The sequence below is a fragment of the Corylus avellana genome, chromosome ca1 (assembly GCF_901000735.1).
Source record: "Corylus avellana chromosome ca1, CavTom2PMs-1.0".
NCBI classification, from domain to species: domain Eukaryota; kingdom Viridiplantae; phylum Streptophyta; class Magnoliopsida; order Fagales; family Betulaceae; genus Corylus; species Corylus avellana.
The window spans coordinates 44,890,706-44,915,797 of NC_081541.1; the positions used below are offsets into that span (position 1 = coordinate 44,890,706).

General features: G+C 34.6%; 4 protein-coding genes across 5 annotated transcripts; 3 read left to right on the forward strand and 1 right to left on the reverse strand.

Annotated features, from left to right (window-relative positions):
• The first annotated feature begins 1,390 nt into the window (after window positions 1-1,390).
• LOC132185686 (xanthoxin dehydrogenase) lies at window positions 1,391-4,469 on the forward strand. The gene is made up of 2 exons (XM_059599466.1): window positions 1,391-1,534; window positions 3,452-4,469. The coding sequence occupies exons 1-2, from the start codon at window positions 1,491-1,493 to the stop codon at window positions 4,248-4,250; spliced, it is 843 nt and encodes a 280-aa protein (XP_059455449.1). The 5' UTR covers window positions 1,391-1,490; the 3' UTR covers window positions 4,251-4,469.
• Window positions 4,470-5,827: 1,358 nt separating this feature from the next.
• LOC132162337 (uncharacterized) lies at window positions 5,828-13,343 on the forward strand. 2 transcript variants are annotated; one of them, XM_059572580.1, is made up of 9 exons: window positions 5,828-6,341; window positions 6,815-7,152; window positions 8,151-8,303; window positions 9,101-9,193; window positions 10,001-10,059; window positions 11,198-11,291; window positions 11,616-11,670; window positions 12,952-13,018; window positions 13,095-13,343. In XM_059572580.1, exons 1-9 carry the CDS (start codon window positions 5,906-5,908, stop codon window positions 13,210-13,212), a joined length of 1,413 nt encoding a protein of 470 aa, XP_059428563.1. In that variant the 5' UTR covers window positions 5,828-5,905; the 3' UTR covers window positions 13,213-13,343. The 2 variants fall into 2 exon arrangements, 1 of the variants encoding a protein (XP_059428563.1); XR_009438217.1 differs by lacking the exons at window positions 12,952-13,018; window positions 13,095-13,343 and having other exon boundaries at window positions 10,001-10,055.
• A 2,159-nt stretch (window positions 13,344-15,502) lies between these two features.
• On the forward strand, window positions 15,503-15,811 carry LOC132173293 (large ribosomal subunit protein uL6m-like). The gene has a single exon (XM_059584748.1). It carries the CDS (start codon window positions 15,503-15,505, stop codon window positions 15,809-15,811), a length of 309 nt encoding a protein of 102 aa, XP_059440731.1.
• A 3,827-nt stretch (window positions 15,812-19,638) lies between these two features.
• Window positions 19,639-20,508, reverse strand: LOC132167426 (uncharacterized). The gene has a single exon (XM_059578394.1). The coding sequence runs from the start codon at window positions 20,449-20,451 to the stop codon at window positions 19,708-19,710; it is 744 nt and encodes a 247-aa protein (XP_059434377.1). The 5' UTR covers window positions 20,452-20,508; the 3' UTR covers window positions 19,639-19,707.
• Window positions 20,509-25,092: the final 4,584 nt, after the last annotated feature.

Genomic DNA, 25,092 nt, shown 5'->3' on the forward strand with positions numbered 1-25,092 from the left:
GTTTGCCTTTGGGGTGCCCGAATCACCCCTAAGGGCCACTGAGTGGGTTTCGCCACCTCAGACTAGCCATTGGGGTGGTTCGGCCACTCACAAAGGCCAATGCTATAATTTTTTATTTTTTATTTTTTTTCATTTGTCTCTTGGGGTGGCTGATGAGCAAAAATGGGTGGCTAGCCACTCCTTTTTTCTTTTTCTTTTTTTTTTTCTTTTTTTTTTATAATTTAAATATTAGATTACTATTTTTTTTTTATTATTATTATAAGGACATATGTCCTATTTGTTTGTGGCCCTTAAATTTCTTATAGGAAATCTTGGTCATTAATTAAATACTTTACAATCCATTTTGGACTGGAGAGGATTCAGATTCTCAAAGGAGTAGCTTAATCGATTGGGAACCACGTTTTATGAAGCAAAGATTATTAGTTCGAATCCTTATCCCCTTCTCTTGTGTTACACATGTCAAAAAAAAAAAAAAAGTATTACTTTCGTTCATGGGAATCAAAACTAAGGTGGTTATAACATCACCGAAAGATAAAAATATTAGGGATGATTGTATCGAGTTTGGGTCATGTTAATGTATGTATATAAGACTATATAATTTAGTCATAACTAGACATATTTAATTAAAAAAAGCTAAAACCCATAATCTTCATTTTTTTAATTTGTATTGTATTTGCGGGTCTCATAAAAAGTTGTCAAACATTATGTCGCATGTCGGATTCGAGTCGTATCAAAACATGTGTATAAAAACTATATAGGTAAACTATAACTGATTCATTTAATTAAATAAGTTAATCTCTTTAACCAAAACTCTTTAATTTTGTATCAGGTTCATAGGTAATGTAAAAAATTATCAACTCTAAATAAAACACCAAAAATTTGCAGAAATTGACCAAGATTGGTATTCAACAATATATTAAATGGTACTTTATCTCCAATGAGTAGCTCAATCGATTGTGAATTATGCTTCATGAAGCGACGATCACTATATTGAATTTCCTCTAATGTGGACATGTAAAAAAAAAAATGGCACATTTTTAGCGCAAGTTTTTATGTATCTTCTTTTTTCTGTACCACGAGTTCCCATAACTGATAACCTTAAAGCGACCGCACCAAACCTTAGCACCCTGAAATAGACAGTTTCATGAAAGTGACTTCTGTAGTGGGATGGGTAAAACCCACTTCAAAGCTACCTTTTTAGACACACAAAAATGTACAAACGGAATATCTATACGAAGTAGTTTTTTTTCTTTAAAAAAAAAAAAAAGGGCAATTAAATTAGTATTTAACTTTTTTTTCCCAATTAGTATTTAACTTAAAAACATAATAAAATGGATTGGACATCAATTCCGCCAATCATTTGGAGGAAAAAAAGTTATTTAACTTATTTTAGACTGCGCGAGTGTTTTAGAGGGAAGGACGCCACTCACTTGGATGCTTATCAAGAAAAGAAAAAACTTGGAAGAGAGAGAGAGAGAGAGAGGTTGATCATGTCCACAGCCAACTCTGGTGAATCTTCACTTCCAAGCCAAAGGTAACCCACAAAACAGCAAGCTTTCTCTTCTACTTGGGTCTATGCACTTTTTAATTTCACAGTTCTGCTTTTGTGGGTGTCAGCTATATTGTGCAAATAATATTCTATTTCTTGTTTTGTTGGATTTCTGCCTGTAGATTTTGCTTTTACTATCAACTGATCATGGGGTTTGATATCTGGTTATGCTTTAAAGATCCGAGTTTTTGCTAGATCCTGTAGTGGAAGATCATTTCTGTTGGATTTCTGCCTGTAGATTTTGCTTTTACTATCAAACTGATTATGGGGGTTTAATATCTGGTTATGTTTTAAGCTCTGAGTTTCCACTAGATCAAGTGGTGGAAGATCATTTCTGTTAGTTAAACCTTTTGGTATTATGACCTATTTGATTTGATCCATTGCATGCCTTATACCTTGATTTTGATTTCAAAGTGGGCTTTACGAAAGTTTTAGGTGCGTTTGGGCTTGGGATTTCACATGCTAAAATTGTTTTTTTAAACAAAATTGCAAAAATGTAATGCTTTGGGAGTGCGTTTGGAAAAAGAAAGGCAGTTTAAAAATTGCGTTTTTATTAAGTACTATTTGAAATCGTTATCTTTTCAAACTGTACGTTTTGAAATTGCTAAACCAAACCGAAGAGTGACTGCAATGCTAGTAACATAGCAACTGAGACAACTTTCTTTTTGACATCTCTCTCTCTCTCTCTCAAGTTTTTCCAAATGCTTGATTTTGAGGACTTGTCGAATCACTTCATTTTGTGCATGAATCTGTATGTTTGAATAAACGTTTATGGATGTATGTATATTTTGTTTCAATTTACTCAAATTTTACCACAGATTTTGTTTTGGTTTGTGTAATGTTATAATTTTCCTATTCTTATTCAAATTTTATGCTAAGTTCTAGCTTGAGATGTCTTTTTTATTTTTTTGCTGAGTTTTCTTGCTCATTGCTGTCAAATTATACAGTTACTACCACATTCTCCTAGCCCAAATTTGCACCCAACTAAATTAAGCAGTTCCCTTTGTATCTAAACTTGGAAGATCTTTTACAACTAGTTTCTAATTTTTATGACCAAGGTCTTGTAACAAATTTGTATTAGTTTATTAATCAAACTATATTCCATTGCCTCTATGTGGTGGTTTCGTATCAGTCAAAAACATGAGCAATTTAGGATTTTATGTTGTCAGTTCTTTTAGTTTCTGTTGTTAAATTCAAAGTTCCACCTTCTTACTACAATCTTTCTGCAACTAAACAAGGCTATTGGCCAATGTCTCATTAAGACTTTTTCGTAAGGTTTGTTATGAAATCCAACCAAAAGGTTGGCACTCATGGAGATTATTTAAAGGGTTTTTTTCCCCTGTAGCTTGGCTCTTTAATTTAGAATTAGGATTTCCCACGATTGATGTTGGTGGGCTAAGAATTATGGGTAGAAAAGGGGTTTGGTTTGTTATTTTTTAATGAGGTTAATTGGACAGATGTGAAAACTTGCTCGATATTTCTTCTTGGCAGCAGCCTTTAGAGGAATTCAGGAAGCTTAAATTAGGTATAATTTTGGGAAAGAGTAGGAAACATTCAAAGCCTATCAAGGCCTTAGGGTATAGGTATTTTATTGGATATTAACTCAATTTAATGATATCCTATGCTTGAAGGATCTACTCATCTCAGAAAACCCCTAGAAAAGCCACTTTTTTTTTTCTTCAAAAAATAAAGTCACTAAAGCAGATTCTCTATATTGCTTCTTTTCTATAGCTATGTATTTCTTTTGTTGCGCTTTACTAGGTTTGAGCAGATTCTTTAGTCTCTTAACTCAGATCAGGAGCTCTATCAGTGCTCTTAATAGTTGGTTCATAACAGATTGTAACATTTTGCATTAGATGTCGCATGTAATATAAGACCTTTGTTGTGTTATTTTGTCCTCAGATTATTGGGGAAAGTGGCATTGGTCACGGGTGGAGCCACTGGTATTGGAGAGAGCATTGTGCGCCTATTCCACAAACATGGTGCAAAAGTTTGTATAGTCGATTTGCAGGACAACCTTGGCCAGCATGTCTGTGATACCCTTGGTGGTGAACCAAACACTTTCTTTTTCCATTGTGATGTTACCAAAGAAGATGATGTATGCTGTGCAGTTGACTTCGCAGTTGATAAATTTGGTACACTTGACATCATGGTCAACAATGCTGGGTTATCGGGCTCACCATGCTCTGATATCCGTAATGCAGATATATCTGAGTTTGAGAAAATATTTGACATAAATGTGAAGGGGGTCTTCCTTGGAATGAAACATGCAGCTCGGATTATGATCCCGTTAAAGAAGGGTTCAATAGTTTCTCTATGCAGTGTTGCAAGTGCCTTAGGGGGCATAGGCCCACACCCCTACACAGGGTCCAAGCATGCTGTGTTGGGGCTCACCAAGAACGTTGCAGCTGAGCTGGGACAACATGGGATTCGTGTTAACTGTGTTTCTCCTTATGCGGTTCTGACAGGCTTGGCTTTAGCTCACTTGCCTGAGGAGGAGAGGACCGAGGAGGCTGCGGAAGGTTTTCGTGCTTTTGTTGGGAGGAATGCTAACTTGCAGGGGGTGGAGTTGACTGCTGATGATGTGGCTAATGCCGTACTCTTCTTAGCAAGCGATGAAGCAAGATATGTAAGTGGGGATAATCTCATGGTTGATGGGGGCTTCACTTGCTCAAATCACGTACTTCGTGTCTTTAGATGATGCATGACATTCGAGAGGTTTGCTGCCTTGCTTTAATGGCTGTTGGAAGCTTGATAACTGTGGTCTTCTTGGTGAACAGATGAACTAGTAAATATATTTAATTGGGTATGTTCTCCATAGAAAGTTTATTTGGATGTCACTTTGTTGTAGATTGAACCCGAATCTTGGACATGGATTATAACTTCTGCAATTTGAAATAGAAGTACATTTCACAATGGACTTGAACAATTTTTTGACTTTATAATATATGTTTGGCTGTGGTGTTATGTTTTGAAATTGGACCTGGATCAAATTTTCACTGGTTTTATCATTCTAAACTAGCCGATGCGAGCAAGGTCCTTGTGTCTATGTTGGAAGTGGGGACGAGGCAGTGGGTGTCATAGGAGTGGAAGATTGAAGCTAGCTAAGCTGGTGCTGTCAAGGGGAGCCAGCAAGCCTCTGCTGATCTCAAGACCGGAAACGGCATTTGATCAGGCGCCAACTCCTCGAACTTCCATTTCAATGGTGCTGAACATATGGGTGGTTCAATTTGAGTGGTGGTGGTAGTGGTTGTGCTAATTCCTATGGTTTGTATTTGTTTACAATTATTGGCAGTTTTGTGGCCAGGGTAAGAATACTCTTGTGGTTCTTGCTATGATGAGCCTGAGGTGGGGAAATGGTGAGTTGGGCTAGAAGGGTTATTAAATTGCAATATTCCGGTGGTAGCTAAGGTGTCCAAAACACTAAAGCTTATGAAAATTGTATGCTCAGATGTTAGGAAACTCATCCTATCAAGTCCCCACCACCCCCAACTCCAATTCCCTGCTTTGTATATAAATCTGTACTGGTTTAGGTAAAAACTGCAATGAGTTACCTAATAAAAAAAAAACATGTAACAATCACATTGAGCTGTGTGAGTGTGACAATCATCAAAAGTAAATTTTGTTGGGGTTGTTTCACGTGAGTTTAGCCATTCATTCTTCAGCATTTTCTTCCTCTGGTGATAGAGCACACTATGAGAGTGATACTGACAAAATCTAGAGTCTAAATGCACAATAGTAAAATGGTATGCTATTTGATAGTGTCCCTTTTCATTTGACTCACTTGTTTGAAACCAAGAATAAAATCTCGAAAGAAAACCTGGTGCTTTTTGATATATATCACAGCTATATTTTCTTTTTGATATTGAAAAAAGAAAAGAAAAAAAAGACACCCTATTCCATACATTTAAACTTTTAGTTTGAAAGAGTATTTTAATTGATTTAGTAAACTGTTATAAGACTGCAATACAGTTGAGATGATGCAATAGTGAAAATTAACATTTGAATTAACAATGGTTGATTTTCTTTAACATGTCATTTCAATTATATAAAAGTTGTATAGCAGTCTACTAAATAGCATTCAAAAATATTAAATTATTAGTTAAGCTACGACAAAAATCATGAGAGGTGAGTTAGAAGTCAGAACATCTCTCCCACATTTTTTTCTTTTTTAAAAAAATTAATATTTTTATTTTTATTTTATAAAAATTTAAAAAACTATTTATATCAAACAACCCTTCCTTATCCATCAGGACCAACAGAAAATTAACTGAAAAACCAGACAGTCAGTCAATCCCAACACTCTCTCACAGAGACACTCTGTCAAACCCCATTAACTTCCAACACCGACCAACCATGGCTTCTCTTCAACCGTCGTGGCTCTCTGCTCTCAACTCCATCAACACCATCTCTCCCTCGAAACCCACTGTCTTCCCCTCCACAATCCTCAACAAGACCCACTCATTAAAGCCACTGAAGCTCTCCTCCTCTGTGAACCCATCCAATGCTGAATCTTCAGAACCCATTTCACCAAGCTCGCCAGAAACTACTCCGGAACCTGTGACGGGTGCTATTGACCCTGTGAAGCTCGCGTTTGAAAAAGCTAAGGCGTATAAGAAGGAGGCAAAATCGAAACAGGTTTCGAAAATTGAGCAGAACCCAGTTGAGGATTCTGGGACTAAGGAAGTGCCGGTTTCAGTCAAGGTTGCGATGGAGAGGGCCAAAGAGTACAGAAAGAATAAAGGTGTTGTGGGTGGTGGCAAGAATGGTGGAGAGATTGACACAGTTTCAGGTATTATTTTGGAAAGTTAAGGTTTTGAGACAGAGAGAGAATGGCAGATTTTATTTTATTGTTGATTGTGTTAAAGTAATGATTAAGTTAGTAAATTTATCTCTTATAATTACTATAAGGTTAAGCTTGCTGGATAACTATTAATTTAACATGGTAGCTAAAGGTCCTAAAATCAAACATTGACTCCGTCAAATCACCTCATTTAAATTAAATATTCCACGTGTTGAGCCTCATTATCTTTTCTTATAAGTTTGAGATTTCGGGATAACTGGTAGTTTAAAAGATTGGTTGCCATGTGCAATGAAGTGAAACAAGTACTTGTGAGTTATCTTCAAGTCTTTGCTTTTATAATTTAACATGTTTGGCAATTTATTCATTTTATTAGCAAACAAATGGTTATGACTCTTGGCTGATTACTCTTGGCAATTTATTCTCTTTATTAGCTAAATTTAGTTTTGTGCATTTATTTTTAGGATTGGAGAGAGGCAATGGGGGAAACCTTGGAAATGAGGTTGTGGAGAAAACGGTTAGTAAGAAGGGGGAACTCTCAATTTCAGGCATTGATTTTATGGGGCTTGACTTTGCGGATAAGAAGAGGAGCAGGGGACTGCCACCTGGGCTGGTTCCTGTTTCAGACTCTTTCTCAGGCGGGGACTTGCCTGAGGTGGAGTTCATTGTTGGGGATACCAGCTATTTCGAAGGCACGACAGCATTGGAGCCCACTCTGCCTCAGGAATATGATTCAGAAATTTACAAGCCGAAGGTTTCTTCATGGGGAGTCTTTCCTAGACCTGGAAATATTTCAAAAACGGTATGGTAGTGGCTATCACAACTGATGTTAGAGTAGTGAGTAGATATATTTTTGTCAATATTTTTGGTGTACATACTTTTTTGTTGATGTTTCTGAATTTGTGGGCCTGAAGGATGTTACTCTTATGTTTGGTAAATTGTTGAGTGATGATATCATGTTGGAAAACAAATAAATGTTTTGGAGGTTTTCCATAGAAAGTGAATTATCTTGGTTTGGACAATCCGTTTAAAGTTTCTGAAATCTATATATCAAGATGGAAACTATAGAATTCAAGAAAAAAGAAGAAAGCAAGAAAGAAAGGAAAAGGAGAACGTAGAGAGCCATGTTTTACTTTATACTATTGTTTCTTAAACTTGTTGAACATTTGAACTTGTTGATTTAGATCAAAATTATCAAACTCAACACACGTTTTGATCATGCATTAACCTCTTGGTTCTGCTGGCTTCCAAGCATAAGATATTGAAATAATGGAAAAAAGGAGAGCTTCAGTTTCACACCATTGCTCATATCTTGATACCTGGAGGGTAAAATGGATCTTTGCTTGTTCTCAGTTTTCATGAAATATTCAAGTAACTTTCAGAGTTTTACAAGATCTTAGAGTAGAAGACCCCATTGCATTAACATTTTTTCTGTTTTAATTTTGTGTTGATAGCAGAGTACAGAAACATTTTGAAGATTCTTTTCTATAGTATCTTTGAATGAGTCAATCCATGTTGTACGTTAACGCTGTTGGTTCATGATCTCAATTAGGAATGTATTTGTTAAGTTGTTATCACATGTGCCACCTGTTGCTCCAAAGCAATATGCATTTCATTATAGAATATTGTTTCATACTATGGGATGATGGAGACTTTTGTTATTTAGTTTTATTCTGTTGATACTGATGTGCCTTTTACTGTTATAATCTAATCTCACAAACAAGGGAAGATAGTTTTCTTAGATATTTCTACTTATCAAAAAAAAAGTTTTCTTAGATATTTCCTTTTGTTCTTGATCAGTTTGGTGGTGGGAAAGTTATACGCCCTGGGCAGGTGCTTGAAACAGCAGAAGAGAGAGCTGCTAAAGAAGCACGAACAAGAGAGTTACTTGCAGCATACAAGAGTAAAATTGGCTTAAAGATTGATCCAAAGTTAAAATCTGAATGTGAGGAGGTATGCTTCTATAAAAATATCATCTTGTTAACTTGTATGTTAAGAGTGTGTTTTACATATGTTCTTAAATGAATGCTAAAAGTGCATTTGGATCAAGGAATTGGAATTAGTTCTTAGAATTATTTACATATTACCATAATTGTTTATGTCTTGATCTAAGATCTTAGTCCTAGAAGGTCTTAAATTAGGAATTATATGCACAATTTATTTCCCCTACTTGGACGATCATTCATTTTGTAGTTCTTCACTTCTTCTCAACATTGGAATGGAATTTGAAATTTAAACTAATTTTGGGACCAAAATAAACTCTTACCAAATTTTGGAACCCCAATAAAATTTTATTGGACAATGTCTCTTCCTTACTTATTTTGGTGCAATTTCCAATTATCTAAATTGGCTTCAGTTTTTTTTTTTTTTTTTTTTTTTTTTTTTTTTTTTTTTTTTTTTTTTTTTTTTTTTTTTTTTGTTTTGTTTTGTTTTTTTTTTTTTTTTTGGGGTGGTGGTGGTGGGGGGTGTTTAAGATTTAGATTTTTGCTGAAAATTAGGGGCAAGCAATCAAATTACAATATTACATATTACAATATCAATAAGTTTTGGCTTCTGAATATGGTTGGAAAATATCATCTTTCAGTTAGAGAGAAGTTGCTGTCACCATGTTACCTAAACTAGTTTTTGAGTCTAACACTTGGACTTTTGTTATGTTCTTTAACTGCCTTTGAATGCATCTTTTATTACATTTTTCATTGTTGAGAAGTATAATGAATTAGCATTCCTTAGTGAACTTATTATGTTTATAGGCATTAAAGGATGGAGACTCATTAATGAATCTTGGAAAGCTTCGGGAAGCATTACCCTATTACGAAAAGGTCATGGATAACTTAACATTCCAGGTAATATGCTGTTTAAACTATTTGAGCTACATATGTATTTGAGAAGAAGTCTCACTTTATATATCTTTTGACAATATGTATTTAATCAAATGATATCAGCTAAGTAGAGCTTTTACATGAGTACCATCGTTAATTTCTTTTATAAAAAATGTGTATTATCTGATATCACTACATTATTTACAATGAAATGAGGAAGATGAAAACATTTATGCATAGGATGAGTTAGGATTTGTTATGCCATTGCCTTTGCAAGATTATTGAATTACATATTCTATCCTGGCTTCATGATTTAGAGCTGAGAACAGGTTTGTCAGTTTTACACAAAATTTTGCAATTTCGAACATATTAACATATCATAGGAAGGGAAATGATTTCTCAAAAATGAATCTTACAGAATGCTCATGCTAAATGATGTGGGAGCTCTATTATCAATATTCATGTAACTCAGCACATGAAGCATGCTGTAACATCATTTCGCATGACCCTTTTGAATGATTGGTTAGTATTTACAGCATTACACTACAAAATATATACAAATCATACCTGAATTGCTCATAATTTGAATTGAGATAGGATATCAGGAATCTGATTCTCGCAATCAAGTTTGATTCTGATTAACTGGTGGGCCGGGCGACTCATGATTGACAAACATCCTTGCTATTGTGGGAAAATTAGAGGAAACATCCTTGCTATTTTCAGTCACGTTATGATGACCTTTATTTCTCTGTTTTTTATTTTATTTGGTTTCTTTAGGAGCAACAGTATCTGAATATTTTGTGTTTTGTTTCATGCATATAATTTCTGCAGAGTGAGCTTCATGGGTTAGCTGCTTTGCAATGGTCAATTTGTCAAGACTCCCTTAGTAGGTATATTTGTCTTTTAAGAATTTGATACAAGCGTAGAACCCTTATGACGTCCCTTAACATACCATGAAATTGAATTTGTTTGTGCTCTACATACCACATGGGATGAATCCATTGTCCGTTGGAGATGCATATGAAATGTGTGTGTTGTCATGGTTGTCTTTTAAGGCAATTTTGATCAAACTTATAAGCTTGTGTCTTTCTCCAGGATTAGTGTGGTGTCTTCATCCCACACTATAGACCTGCATTTGAATGCCATCTAACATGTAATGCACTGGATCAATTTTCTTTATATGTGTACATCACAGATTCTTTGTTGGTTTATTTATAAATAAGTTTTTTTTGTTATTTGGAATTTACTTTGGACTGCACAAACATCATCACATATTAATTTTTTTACTCGATCAACATTATGATGTATATGTTATCTTTTTATATTCCTTGAATCCTTTGCAAGCTTCGGAACATATGTGACTGATTTCTGAATTATGGAGATATGTAAAAATATTTCAACTATATTTTCTTGGAATGAATTTTGAAACGTTCAAGGCTTTGCACTAGTCACTAGAAACTTTGTTGTCGATAAGGTAGCATCATGGTGATCCATATTTTAAGTTAAAGTAAATAATTTTTACTAAGACTGACAAGAGAAATCGAAGTTTCGAAAACAAATATTGAATGGTTTGAATAAGAAAAGTGTATGTGATTGAAAGGGAGTTATTTTTATTAGGACTAATACAAAAGGATAAGAAAAGTAGAATTTGAAAATTATGGGGTCAATTTGATCACTTTGATCTTACCCAAGTCAGGGTAGATGGGATTCTACTTCTTGAGTTTGTATGGGAGTTGAATTACAATGTACATAACAAAGGAGTGAGAACTGTGGATTGCAAGCCCAATAACTGTCATGGCAACATAGATTTTCCCAAGCCTACATACCAATGATTTTAATACCAGAACAGATGTATCAAAATTCATTTCACTAATTTGTTGGCCGGTGTACAAGTTGAAACCTTGTTGGGAGATGATAGGTCAGATTGTATATGAAGCATCTTTAGTCGCAAAGAGAAAGTGCCGAATGATATTAGCTTTCTCTTCTTTGTTTGCTTGATCGTTATAAAACAGTTATTGTGGTTGACAGGGCAAATGAGGCTCGATTGATGTATGAGAAGCTGCAGTCTCATCCAAATCCTCAAGTGAGCAAGAAAGCAAGACAATTCCTGTTCAGCTTTCAGGTAACTACCAATTGGCTGTCCAGCTAATATAGTAGTGTCTATGCTAAAAGGTCTAAATCTAACAGGGCAGCCTCAATGAATATGAACTCTTACTGTGTGTCAATGCCTAAGAACTCTTTCTTTTCCTGAACATGGAAAGTCAGTGGTTTTCAAATTTAAATTTATCAGCACCAATCAGAAATAGTTCTATATATGTCATGGGTGTTCTCTAGAATTGGTCTGTCATGTAGCAAGAAATTTTCACTATTCTTTTGGTATGTGTTTCTTTGTTATGGTACTTTTACTTTTATGTAGTATTCAAGTGAAATTTGTGACTCTTAACAGGCCATGGAGATGATGAAGTTTACAACAAGCACTCCTTTTTCTCCAAATAACACAGGTTATCAGAATTTTTTTGACGCCTTTCTTCAAAATAAATCCAAATATCCCCTTGAAGAAGTTGAGATTGAAGAGGATGCTCTGAGCCAAGTTCTCCCATATATTATTTTTCTTGTTTCTCCCATTTTTGCCATATTACTTATTGCTGTACAAAAGAGAACATAAATTGAAAGATAGAGTTAATCTAAGACTGGGAAATGGTTAAAAGAATATTTGTCCTGGGAATTGTATATATCTTCCTTACCAAAAGAAGAAAAGAGAATTATATTATATGTAGCTCCAACTATTCTTTTGTTCATACAGGGACAGAACCAATGGGGTTGGAGGGGCAGGGACATGGCTGCCTTGGTTTTGAAATTTTTGAAAATTTTTCTATATATATTTGCACTTAAAAATTAGGCTTGACCTCTCATTTGTGCTTTGATCCCCTGGAAAAATCATGATTCTGTCCTGATCTCATTGATCATCCTTTGCAAAAATTGTGTTGATGGCAATTGACAGATATGTACAGCAAAGTAAATTTTTTATTCAGGTAAAGCAATCATTTAGGCTTTTAGGCATTTCTACTTACTCCTTAGTCATGATATTAAATAATGAATTATTCGAGTACAACAGTTTGGGGAATGCTGCATGAATGGAAACCATCTATCTAATCTCACCAACTGTGCTTATCTGCATTAAAAGTAGGTAAAGTTGAACAAATCCGAGTGGTTGAGAAAAAACCTCCCAAATTTTAACATTACAGAGTGAGCAATTAGTGTCATCCTTCTCATTACACATACCCCACCGTAATCTGTTGTTTAGTGAGCTAATCACTAGAAGAATCAAATAACATGGATGGAGTATTGGATGAGGATCAAGCGTAACGTGAGAGGACACCCGAGCTTCATCTTGTTTAAACATGAGTTTGGATACCTGTTCAGACTACTCAAATATCTGCCGGAGCCTGAGTAGGATGGAGCTCGAGTGTTTTTAGCTCAACACTTTTTTATAACATAAAAAACATAAACTTAATGGAAATATACTACTTTTTTAAGAAGTAGCATTTTTTAAGCATTTTGATGTCTAAAAAGGATAAAATTTTTATAATTTGATGTAGAGGATTCTGACCCGCAAGTTTTTTTAATAATAAGGATAAAATTAAAATAAATTTTATTAAAAATTCATATACATCTTACATATTATTAAAAAAATAGATACATCTCATTTTTATAAGCAGAGTTGAGAGAGGAAAACTTTGTCATTACTCTAAGTTCCTAACCTTTGTTTTTATTTTTTTAAGTTCTAAGTTCCTACCTCCTCCATTCTCCCTCTCTGATTTTCGTCTCCAGCCCCAGCCTCCACACCAGGTATCTCTCTCTCTCGTCTAAGCCTAATCAGTAAGCCGCCTCTCTTCATTCTCATTCTTTTCATTTTCTTCTCCAGCGCCGCTCCATCCTCATGTCCCGGTGTCCCGGAGCAGCCATCGTGCATCCGTCGTCGTGCTCTCTCTCTCTCTCTCTCTCTCTCTCTCTCTCTGTCTCTCTGGGAGTTGTCGTCGTGAAGCTTCTGCAGTAATTTCCTGAAGGGTATTTTCAACATTTTTTGTCATCATTATCTCTCTATTTCTCAGAGTTCCGGCTCCCACCGATCGTTGTGTCTCAGACTCTCTGTGATTCAGTCTACACCCGTCGGCCTCAGGTAATGAAATCTAACTGAGTCGTTTCCATATGTTGTTAACTATTAAGGCCTTCAGATTTTTGGTCTGATTAGATGAGATAATGTTTGGTTGGATGAATATAGATTTTTGGTCTGATTAGATGAGATAATGTTTGGTTGGATGAATATAGATTTTTGGTCTGATTAGATGAGATAATGTTTGGTTGGATGAATATAGATTTTTGGTCTGATTAAACTAGATAATGTTTGATTAGATAAGATTTTATTCGTAGCTGCATTACAGAGGAATATATAATATGTAAAATGAATCTAACTAAAAACTTAACTATGAAATTGACCTTTTGAATTTTTTCTTATTTCTGTCAGTGTGTTTTCCTAATTAGTTTTGTTAGCTCATAAACCAAACCGATTTCCAATACTTGCCAATATGGTCGATGATGCTGAAAGTTATAAGCTTGATTTAGGTAAGTTCTCTATCACAAAATACCCAACCCGTCCTGCACAACCCGCATTACCCGCCCCGCACTACTCGAAACTCGGCGGATATTACTCATTTTGGGCGGGTTGCAGGCCTAGATTTTCAATACCCGCACCATGCAGGCCGGGTAGCCGAAATGTCCAATACCCGGCCTGATCTTACCCGCGCTCACCCCTAGACACACTTGACAACTCACTCGATACTGGCTCGGCTAAGCTCGATCTGAACTCGAGCTCGACATTGTACAAGCTCGCTCGTTACTGTTTAAACTCGCTCATCAAGACCCTAGCCCATCAAAACCATCAAAACCCTTTGTCATCCTCTCCAAATTCCATTTCTCATGCCAATCTCGGTTACCTCCCACAGCTGCACACCTCCATGTCCACTGGAAACCGGAGAAATCAGCAGCCACTGCACCACCGGGCACACCACACGTTGCTCGGTTCGTCACCAGCACCCACTGAAGCAGCGCCAATCTTCTACCGCACATGTCAACAGTGATACACACACACTCGAAGCAACCCAACCATCACATGCAGCACTTCAGGTAATGGCTGAGAAATATCCCACTGCTGCACAATTAGCACCACACACGCTCAAAGCGATCTCTGTTCTTCTTTGGTTGGCTAGCGCCCTCTAGGCTCAGCACCCATAATTTCTAAAATTTATCAATTTAAAAGCTTGATTTATGTTTATACATGGTGAGTAAAGAATAAATCTAATAGAATGGAATTTGATAATGCCCATTTGAAAGTCTCGGCCAAATTCCACAATTCGGGGGTTTGAGGGTTTCATTTCGGTTCTCAGGATGTGATTTTGGGAGTTCTTGGGATTATGGGAAGTGGTTTATACCATTTTTTAGGGGCTGTGTATGACTGGGTAGCCTTGGAAATGACTTCAAGTTTGGGTTTTTTGTTGATGTTTATGTTGGGATGCACTTGATTTCTTTTTAAGAATTTTGGAGTTTGCACTGTTAACTTTGAACCTGGTTGCTATGAGTTGTTTGAGCATTAATCATGTTGGAGTTTTGGGTAATGGGTGTAGGAACCCAGGAGTCTCTCACTAAATCCTTGAAGTAAAAATTTGATTTTCTGTTGGTGAGTGGAAGGCATAGTGGCATTACCAAAAATACATTTTTGAAAATCAAGCATAACTTAAGAGCATAAGCTTTTCTCCCTCTAAATTCTTGTAAGTAAATATTTGATTTTCTGTTGGTGAGTGGAAGACATCGTGGCATTACCAAAGCCCATTTATCTTTTCCCCCTTTCTTTGTTTTCAGAAATCAAGCAATAACTTAAGGTCTTGAGCCTTTCTCTTATCAGTCGACTTGATAACATGTTTTGGAGGATGTTTATGTTTTTGTTTTTGTTCTAATGATACATGAAGATGAAAACAGCTTTGAGTATTTTGTGTTTTGAGAACAGAAAACAAAAGTCAAAATAATTTGTTTAACAAACATAGATTTGAGCTCTCAATGCACGTCTTGTTTTATTTATTACTCGCTTTTAGTTACAAAGAAGAGTATTTGTTCCCCCTAAGATTCCATCTTTCAATAATCGTAACAACTAAGATTTTTCAAATGCCAAATATAAATTATTTCTTCTTAGAAGATAATTTGTTGTTCCTTTGGCTTTTGTTTTTCTGTGTAAGTTTTGTTCACTGCTGTTTGTTTATCTCAGAAGAATATTAAACCTCAATGGAAGCCAAATTCTTTCGGTTTCTTAAGATTGTGGGGGTTGGGTACAAAGCAAGAGCTGAAGCTGCAGGACGCCTCTTGTTTTTGAAATTGGGATACAGTCATGAGGTTGAGCTGACTGTTCCGCCGGCTGTTCGTGTTTTCTGCTTCAAAAACAATGTAGTCTGTTGCACTGGACTAGACAAGCAAAGAGTGCACCAGTTTGCTGCTACTGTTCGTAGCTGTAAGCCGCCTGAAGTGTACAAAGGCAAGGGTATAATGTATGCTGACGAAGTTATCAAGAAGAAACAAGGAAAGAAATCAAAATGATTGCAAAGAGGATACAACAACTGTTGGAGAGGCATACTATGCCTCATTTTGCCAAGATGAGTTCCAGCCTCATCAGAATTCTTGTAGCTTGTGCTTTTTATTTAAACTAGTTTTAAGAGCTTTGTAATAATTGATCTAATTTTTTCTGAATGAGAAGAAATAAGGAAAGAAATCAAAATGATTGCAAAGACCAAAGAGGATACAACAACTGTTGGAGAGGCATACTATGCCTCATTTTGCCAAGATGAGTTCCAGCCTCATCAGAATTCTTGTAGTTGTGCTTTTTATTTAAACTAGCTTTAAGAGCTTTGTAATAATTGACCTAATTTTCTCTGAATGAAGAAACAAGGAAAGAAATCAAAATGATTGCAAAGAGGATACAACAACTGTTGGGAGATGATATGTCAGATTGTATATGAAGCATCTTTAGTGTCTATGCTAAAAGGTCTAACTCTAACAGGGCAGCCTCAATGAAGATGAACTCTTACTGTGTGTCAATGCCTAAGAACTCTTGCTTTGTGGAAAATTTCTTTTCCTGAACATGGAAAGTCAGTGGTTTTCAAATTTAAATTTATCAGCACCAATCAGAAATAGTTTTATATATGTCATGGGTGTTCTCTAGAATTGGTCTTTCATGTAGCAAGAAATTTTCACTAATTTTTTTGGTATGTGTTTCTTTGTTATAGTATTTTTACTTTTATGTGAAAATTGTGACTCTAACAGGCCATGGAGATGATGAAGTTCACAACAAGCACTCCTTTTTCTCCAAATAACACAGGTTATCAGAATTTTTTTGAAGCCTTTCTTCAAAATAAATCCAAATATCCCCTTGAAGAAGTTGAGATTGAAGAGGGTGCTCTGAGCCAAGTTCTCCCATATATTATTTTTCTTGTTTCTCCCATTTTTGCCATATTACTTATTGCTGTACAAAAGAGAACATAAATTGAAAGATAGAGTTAATCTAATACTGGGGAATGATTAAAAGAATATTTGTCCTGGGAATTGTATATATCTTCCTTACCAAAAGAAGAAAAGAGAATTATATTATATGTAGCTCCAACTACTCTTTTGTTCATACAGGGACAGAACCAATGGGGTTGGAGGGGCAGGGACATGGCTCCCTTGGTTTTGAAGTTTTTGAAATTTTTTCTATATATATTTGCACTTTAAAAATTAGGCTTGACCTCTCATTTGTGCTTTGATCCCCTGGAAAAATCATGATTCTGTCCTGACCTCATTGTTCATCCTTTGCAAAAATTGTGTTGATGACAATTGACAGATATTTGGGGGGTAAAGCAGAGAAAGCAAGTTAAACAATAATGATATTTGTGGGGTATGCCATAATGTTTTTAAACAAATTAAAACCTCAAGTCAATCATTTAGGCTTTTAGGCATTTCTACTTACTCCTTAATCATGATATTAAATAATGAATTATTAGAGTACAATAGTTTGGGGAATGCTGCATGAATGGAAACCATCTATCTAATATCACCAACTGTGCTTATCTGCATTAAAAGTAGGTTAGGTTGAACAAATCCGAGTGGTTGAGAAAAAACCTCCCAAATTTCAACACTACAGAGTGAGCAATCAGTGTCATCCTTCTCATTGCACATACCCCACCGTAATCTGTTGTTTAGTGAGCAAGGATCAAATAATATGGATGGGGTATTGGATGCAATGGATGGGGATCAAGCGTAATGTGAGAGGACACTCGAGTCTCATCTTGTTTAAACAGGAGTTTGGATACCTGTTCGGACTACTCAAATATTTGCCCGAGCCTAAGTAGGATGGTGCTCGAGTGTTCTCTTACATAAGTTGCCCATTACACAAGCATTAAACAACTCTCATTACACCCTATCTGGATCCCGAGAAAATGAACTTAATCTCTTGTCCCAATATTCTTGATTTTTGAAATTTGGGAATCAGTGCAAGAGAAACATACAAGCAAAACCAGAAAAAGAACCCCAAAAAAAAATTGCTACAGGGTAGGAAAAGTTCCTCTTCATCACTTTTTTTTTTTTTTCCCCTTTTTTATTTTAGGTATCTTTTTTTTTTTTTTTGGTGAAAAAGAGCCTAGTGTCTGCACAAAGAAGGGCATAATTTGACTGATCCAGCTTTCATGCTTTATTCTGTCCTTGTTCAGGTTCAATAGTGGTGAATTTTTTTTTTCCTACTTCTGAATAATATGCAACATTTTCAAATGAGGTAAATTTTTTTCTTGTGCCAATTTTATTTTTTTGTGTGTGAAATTCAGTGAATGGCTGACTACATATGTATTCTATCAGCAACAGTTATAACTGAACAAATATTCAAACAAAGTAAATAGCAGGTTAAATATAGGTAAAAAGACATAGTGATATGGAAGCAGAGAAGATTTGTAGGATACCGAGTGATGTTTGTTTAAAGTAGCAATTTGCAGAATTAGTGTCTTTTTTTTTTTCTTCTAAATGTCTTGTTGCAATGAGTTTGAATCCTGAAAATTAGTTATATTAACCCATTCCCACCACAAAATTGGGTGGATTTCTGAATGGCATGATGGCCTTTTGCTGCAAAGCTATGACTTCTTAGAGGAGCCACTGCTTTACTAATTTTTCTTTAAAGAAGACATATTTCTATTATAGTTTCGTGTAGAAAAGTTTCTTGGTGATTCCATCTTTCTTGTGCACCAAACAAAAAGCAGATTCCCGATAAGATCCTTGTCTTTAACTTACTCAAGTAGGATTGAATTTGAGTGGTATATACAGTACTTAGCCTGATGCCATTTTCGTAAAAGGTTAATCAGTTGGCAAAATCTTGGTTTGTTTCTTAGCTTTGGCTATCTGTGTAGGAATCATTTTTGGATTGTTGGAAGATGACAACACTCTAAAACAATTGTTTGATTTCTGAAGGCACAAATAATGCTTGCAAGTGTAAGATGTCAATGAACACTCGAAAAATTACAAAAAAACAATTAAACATCTAAATCATGGTTTTGGACACTTTTGTCACTATTAAATCATAGTTATCTCAAATATTTTGTCACTATTAAATCATGGTTATATTAAAATTACTTATGTTGACATAAAATAATAAATTTAATAATTTAATTAATATTTTAATACTTCTCTTTACATGTGGACTCAAATTGCATTCAATAAGTGCGGTTCGACATGTAGAATATTAATTGAAATGAGAGTAAAATTACGCACAAAATATTCCAACTTAAACTCCACCACCTCTCGTTTTTCTTTTTCTTTTTTCAAAAAAAAAAAATAATAATCTTTTAGTTTTTTTAGTTTTTAAAATAATAAGAGTATAGGAATAAAAAAAAAAATGTGTCCACTTTGTTAGTTTGATGAGTTACTTTACAACATTTTGAATATTGTAGTGCTTTCTAAAAAAGGACGGAGTTTTTTTTTTTTTTTTTACTTAAATTTAATAATTTAATTAATACTTTAAAACTCTCTCTCGTGTGGACTTAAATTCTTTTTTAATAAGTGACGGGTAAAGAATTGATGAAATTTTTAAACTTTTAAGAATGAGTAAAATTTAATCATTTAATTAATACTTTAACATTTTTTTTTTTTCAAACAAAATTTGGAAGAAAAAGAACAGAGAAAGAGGAAAAAAGAGAAGGATTGAGTCCAAGGGGCCGTGATTCTGAGCACGCCAAGCTATTTTCATTTTTTTTTTTAATTTTTTAATATTAAAAAAAAAAAAAAATTGCCGGCGTGCGCGTTCTCTTTTACTTCACCCGAGTCCAAGAGTCATACTTCAAAATGTTTTTTTTTTGTTTTTCATTAATTATTGATAAAAACACTTAATTAAACAGAGATAAAAACCCTAACCCTAATTCGACCACCCTATTATTGAATTACGATCTTAAAACTTAAACAAAACTAAAAGACCCGATTATTTATTTTTTACTGCCCGAAAGAAAGACGTCGGTCAAAACAGTTTTCGATTGCAAAGAAGCACGCAGCAATTTGACACCATCATCCATGCCGAATTCGACCATTTTCTCCTCAATGGCACCAATTTCGTTGAAATTGACATTAAAGCGGGTAAACAGAGTGACAACAGAGGCGGTAGACATGGGCTTCACCTTCAGATCATCCATCACCATGTATGTAACCGTCCCCTTCACGTAACCTTCCTCACCCCAGAACGATACCTCGACTTCTCCCAGCGGGTCTACGAGGGTTACGCTCCCGTCCATCTTATAGTCGCACTTAGGGCAAATTGTTCTATAGTCGTCGGCCACGCGAGTGCTCCCGCTACCATCGTTACCATCGATACCATCGCTACCACCGCACGAACAACCATACAATTGACGGAATGTTGAGCCGACGTCTGGCAATAGGAGAGGGGGTTTAGCGCCGGGCATGATTATTTTGGGTCGTAGCAGAAATCGTTTGTCTATGCTTGGTTGGATGTAATCAGAACTCAGATTTTCAATGCTCCGGTAGAGGCTCGGCAGGCAGCCTACCATTCCGCCGCTGCCGTCCTCTTTCAGAAGCCTCGTCACAGTTCCGACCGGCAGAGTGAAGATGCTGAAGAGGAAATCAACAAATTCCTTGTCTGCTTCGGCAAAGAGCACGCGTTGGCTCTTTCTGTCTATCACAAGCTTCAGGCTTACGGTATCTGCGGTGGCTGCCATGTTAATCTGCACCTCAATGAATGTTATAAATCTTCAAAGGGATTGCGTCTCAGCGCGAAGAATATTCAAAGGGGGAAAAAAGAAGGCTTTATATAGAACCGGTTAAAACCCTAATCCTAATTCTACTAGGATTGGGACAAGTTTATTATTAAAATATAAAATAATCCTAACTCTTTAAATATAAATAATATATAAAATAAAAATATTAAATAAAACTAAAGTTCGTCAATAATCAATAATCGAAGCCGGCAATCTAAAACACGGGCCACTGGCCAAGAGCTCGTTGGTCCAATAATACAAAATTTGTTTGGGGGCTCTTGTTTAAGGATATTAGGTTTTTTTTTTTTTTTTTTTTTAATTTTTAATTTTTTTTTTGAAGTGAAGGATATTAGTAATTATAAACTCTTTAGGAGCATATATATTGTAATTAAAGGAAATCAAAACTATTCTTGAACATGTCTATTAAGGATGTGTTTGACATTGCGATTTTATAGACAAAAAATATGATTTTAAACCAAATCCCATAAAATAGATTATTTAGAATTGCGTTTTTAAAAAATTATGATTTGAATACACATAAAATTTGCATTTTCAAATCATAAGGAGATTTTTTTTTTTTCAAAAAAAAAAAAAAAAAGTATTTTTAAGGCTAAACTGCGATTTTAAAAGTCGAAATATAATTTTGCCAAACGCTTAATTGCATTTTTTAAAATCATATTTTAAAATCACATATTTTAAAATCACTATTTTAAAATTATTTTTTAAAATCGCAAACCTAAACGGACCCAAAATTGTTATTTGTCTTTAAAATATGTAATTTTCAGGTACATTTTTAAAACGCGATTCTCACAATCACATGCATGGTTTGTTAATCTTATAAAAAATGCACGTAGGAATCATATGCTCTAAGAATAAATGTTAGTTTAATAGATTGTGGTAAAAAAATTTCCTCTAACTCAATTTAAAAGAAAACTTGTCCTGAATATACTGTTCTACCTATATCCAGAGATGGCACCTTATTAAGACCAACGGGGCGTGGCCCCATTGTTTTCCAAATCTTCTTCAATTTTTTTACTAGGTTAAATATATGTGCATTTTTGGTACCATCAAAATTAAGTCTGACCCCCTATTAACCTCCTAAAATGAAAAATCCTAATTCCTCACTACTGCGTCTATGTATCCAATTTTCATCAAGTTTGATAGCATAGACTTGTAACTTTTTTTTTTTTTGGGTATGGGGCACTCCCACTAGCTCATCATAGTCGGGTAGAACTGACCTCCACAGAAAAGACATATCATTTTTCATGGAGTTTTTTTGGGTCAAGTAAGAATGATTATAGGCTTGAATATTTTGAAACCCCAGCATGATGTCCCCTTTAAGTTTTGTAATTTAGCAAGAACATGCATGTTCATACCCATATATCACACTAGGCCCTACAGTTTTCCTATGAAAGGCTTTAAGGTGGTATATATACTCCTTTCTCTTCATAAGCACCTAGTTTATAGCTCTATTAGATTTAGGTTGTCTAAGGTTCTTAGCTTCCTGCAACACAAGCTTCTTTTTATTTTATTTTATTTGTTTTTTTTATGAAGTACCATAGTATAGGAATCTAAGGATTTTGAGAGGATTAATTGGACTTGTAATTCATCGCTTTCAGAGTATCAACCTCTAAAAGTTACGTAAAGTAATTGTTTCTTTTTAATTATTTTTAAAAATATAACTATTATAGAATTACCTACTAATGAGAAGATTCTATCACATAATAATTATTGATGATACATTATATTGTCGGTGCAAGGTATATATATATATATATATATATATATATATATATATATATATATTTCTTTTTCTTTTTATGCTGTCTTTCTAAGCTATCTCAAAACTAGGTTCAAAGAGAAAAAATTCCTCTAATCCAATATTTTTAATTGACATTTGTTTTTAGAATTTAATTTATTAAAAATTGTTGGATCAGGTCTTTGACCATCTCATCTAAAAATCAATTGGTGTCCAGCGAGGAAAGCCAAATCCTTTTATGGCATTCGAAATCACAACTCGCAAGGAGTGTTCTAAGAGCCGTCAAAATGAGCGGAGTGGCATTGTTAAACCTCAACAAAAATGTATGTGAAAATCACATATTTTAAAGACAAATGTCAATTTAATAGAATGTGTTAGAGGAGAGAAACTTTGTTCAAATAAGTTGATATTGTATCATTGATTTGAATTTGAATCCCCTCACAGCAAGGTATAGGGAATGTAAGGGAGGAGAAAGGCTATCCTATTCTGGTTTCAGTTGCTCAAACGAAAAGAAAAATGTGGCACTTAAAAGCTTATGTAGGATTCCCTACAATTTTAAAAGAAATTGTAGATTCTCAAATTGCAGAATTTAGGTAGTTTTTAAGTATGAAAACACTCAAAAAATACCACATATTAAAAATGTAGCATGTGATCAAGGCAACCATAAAGAATTTCATTCCCAAAAGGTTTTATCTTTCACTTTTGCAGAAACGTTCATTTTCCAGCAAACCAAAAGACGCGGTTTTTAGCTTAACATTTTTTTTTTTTTTTAACATAAAGAGCATAAACCTGATGAAAATATACTCGATTCTCAACTGTAACATGCTACATTTTTAATAAGGGTACGTTTGAGATTGTGATTTCGTAAGAATAATCTGTATTTTAAAAGATATCGCAAAATATAAGACGTTTGGCATTGCGATTTAAAAAACACTTAATTTAAAATAGAAAAAAAAAATATGCGATTTCTATAAGCAGGTTAGGGGGTACTGCTTATTTGAAAAAATGCGAATTTAAACCAAAGTCACAATTTCTCATGACAAATATCTAATTAAAAAGTATTTTTTAACATATTTTACCAAATGCCTTTGCGATTTTAAAAAGAAACGATTTCAAAAACGCAATTTTTAAAAATACAAATTTTAAAATCGCACTTATTGAAATCGCAATCCCAAACGGACCCTAAGTAGCATAAGTGTTTCGATGTCTAAAAACGACACAAATTTTCATAATTTGATGTAGAGGATTTTGATATGCAATTAGTTGTGCATTTTCGCCTAACCTTAGAAATGTGATAAGATTCAATACCCAATTTCATTTCATTGAGATGAACCAAGAAGTTAAGGACAATAATATTTTCTTTTCCTTTTCTTTCTTGGGCTACAAAAGAGACTGATTGAACCTAAGTTTGAAGCAAAGGGTTGATTATAAATTTATAACCATCCCAATTGACACAAACTTGGAAATCAACAAATACTTTTGCTTCTCATGGATGGGACCCCATGCTTAATGAACATCATGGAAATGGAAGAGTTCCTTAGTCCCTACGTATGATAATTAATGGGTATTAATTGCCCATTACAGTCACCCATCAAAAAGGTAATCCAAAAGAGAAAACAAAGAAAGAAAGAGAAAGAAAGGTGTACACTAGTAAAGTGTGTGTCACCCGGAAGATAGGGGAACTAGTAGTCAGTGTCGGCTGGATTTTGGAAAAGATAACAAAAGAGAAAGGACACCAAATTGTATGGCATATTTGGATTTGCTAGAAGGAGAGGTTTCCTCCAACCCTATTCAGAAGAACAATATTTTGTCAAATGATTTTATTTTATTATTATTATTTTAATACCCACTAGACGCTTGTGCATGGACCATTTAGTTTAGTTAATTGTAATGAGCAAACAACTGGATGATAAAATATTATCACGAGGAAAAAGTGTTTCATGTTGCAAATTAACTTTTTTGATTGTGCAATATTTCTGGTTGTATAGGAGTAAAGTTTGGATGAGGTAAATTATATATATACCATGTCAAATCTTAGCTTATAATGCAGTTAATCGTATGGTCATACTCGCCAATAGACGCTTGCAAGGAGGAGTAAAAACAGTCGGAGACTTACCGGGAGTCGCCGATGAAGAAACTCTCTAATGTTTAAGTTAACAAATGTAAATGGTGAATTGCTCTAAGAGAGTTAGATTGTTTGTTTAGAGAAGAGTTGAGTGAATGTACTTGAAATGATCACATGCCTTCTCCTTATATGATGTGCCCACTAACGAGGTATGACCTTAGTGCTGAATTACGGCCCTGACCAAGTGTGACATTAGATTTCACACTTGTTGGTAGTTAGAACGAGACCGGAGGGTAGTTATTCTCAATGCTACACGCTCAACATTCTCTAAGCAACCATCACACTGGCACATTAGCTTTCGATAGTTGGTTGGGGCCTATGGTCTTAGCTTGATCATCTTGGCTCTGTGGCTTGGGCTTCTGAAAATTTAAAAACAATGACTAACCCAATCTATTAAATTGATACATGTTAATTCTATTAAAAATAATGCACGTAAAAATTATATTCTATAAAAAGAGATGTTAGTTTAATAAACTAAATTAAAAATAATTTTTTAAACCCAATTTAAAAAAGAAAACTTTGTCCAATTCAATTTAAAAGTAGTCATTAAAATTTTGAAAAAATCCTTTTTTTTTTTTTTTTTATAAGTCAAGGAAAAATTCTTTGAAAGTCAATCAAAACACACATTCTTGGATTAAAAAAAAAAAAAAACACACATTCTTGATTTTTTTGGGGTTTTGAATTAGGCGTAGGCATTTGATGGTGGCATGTCCAAAGA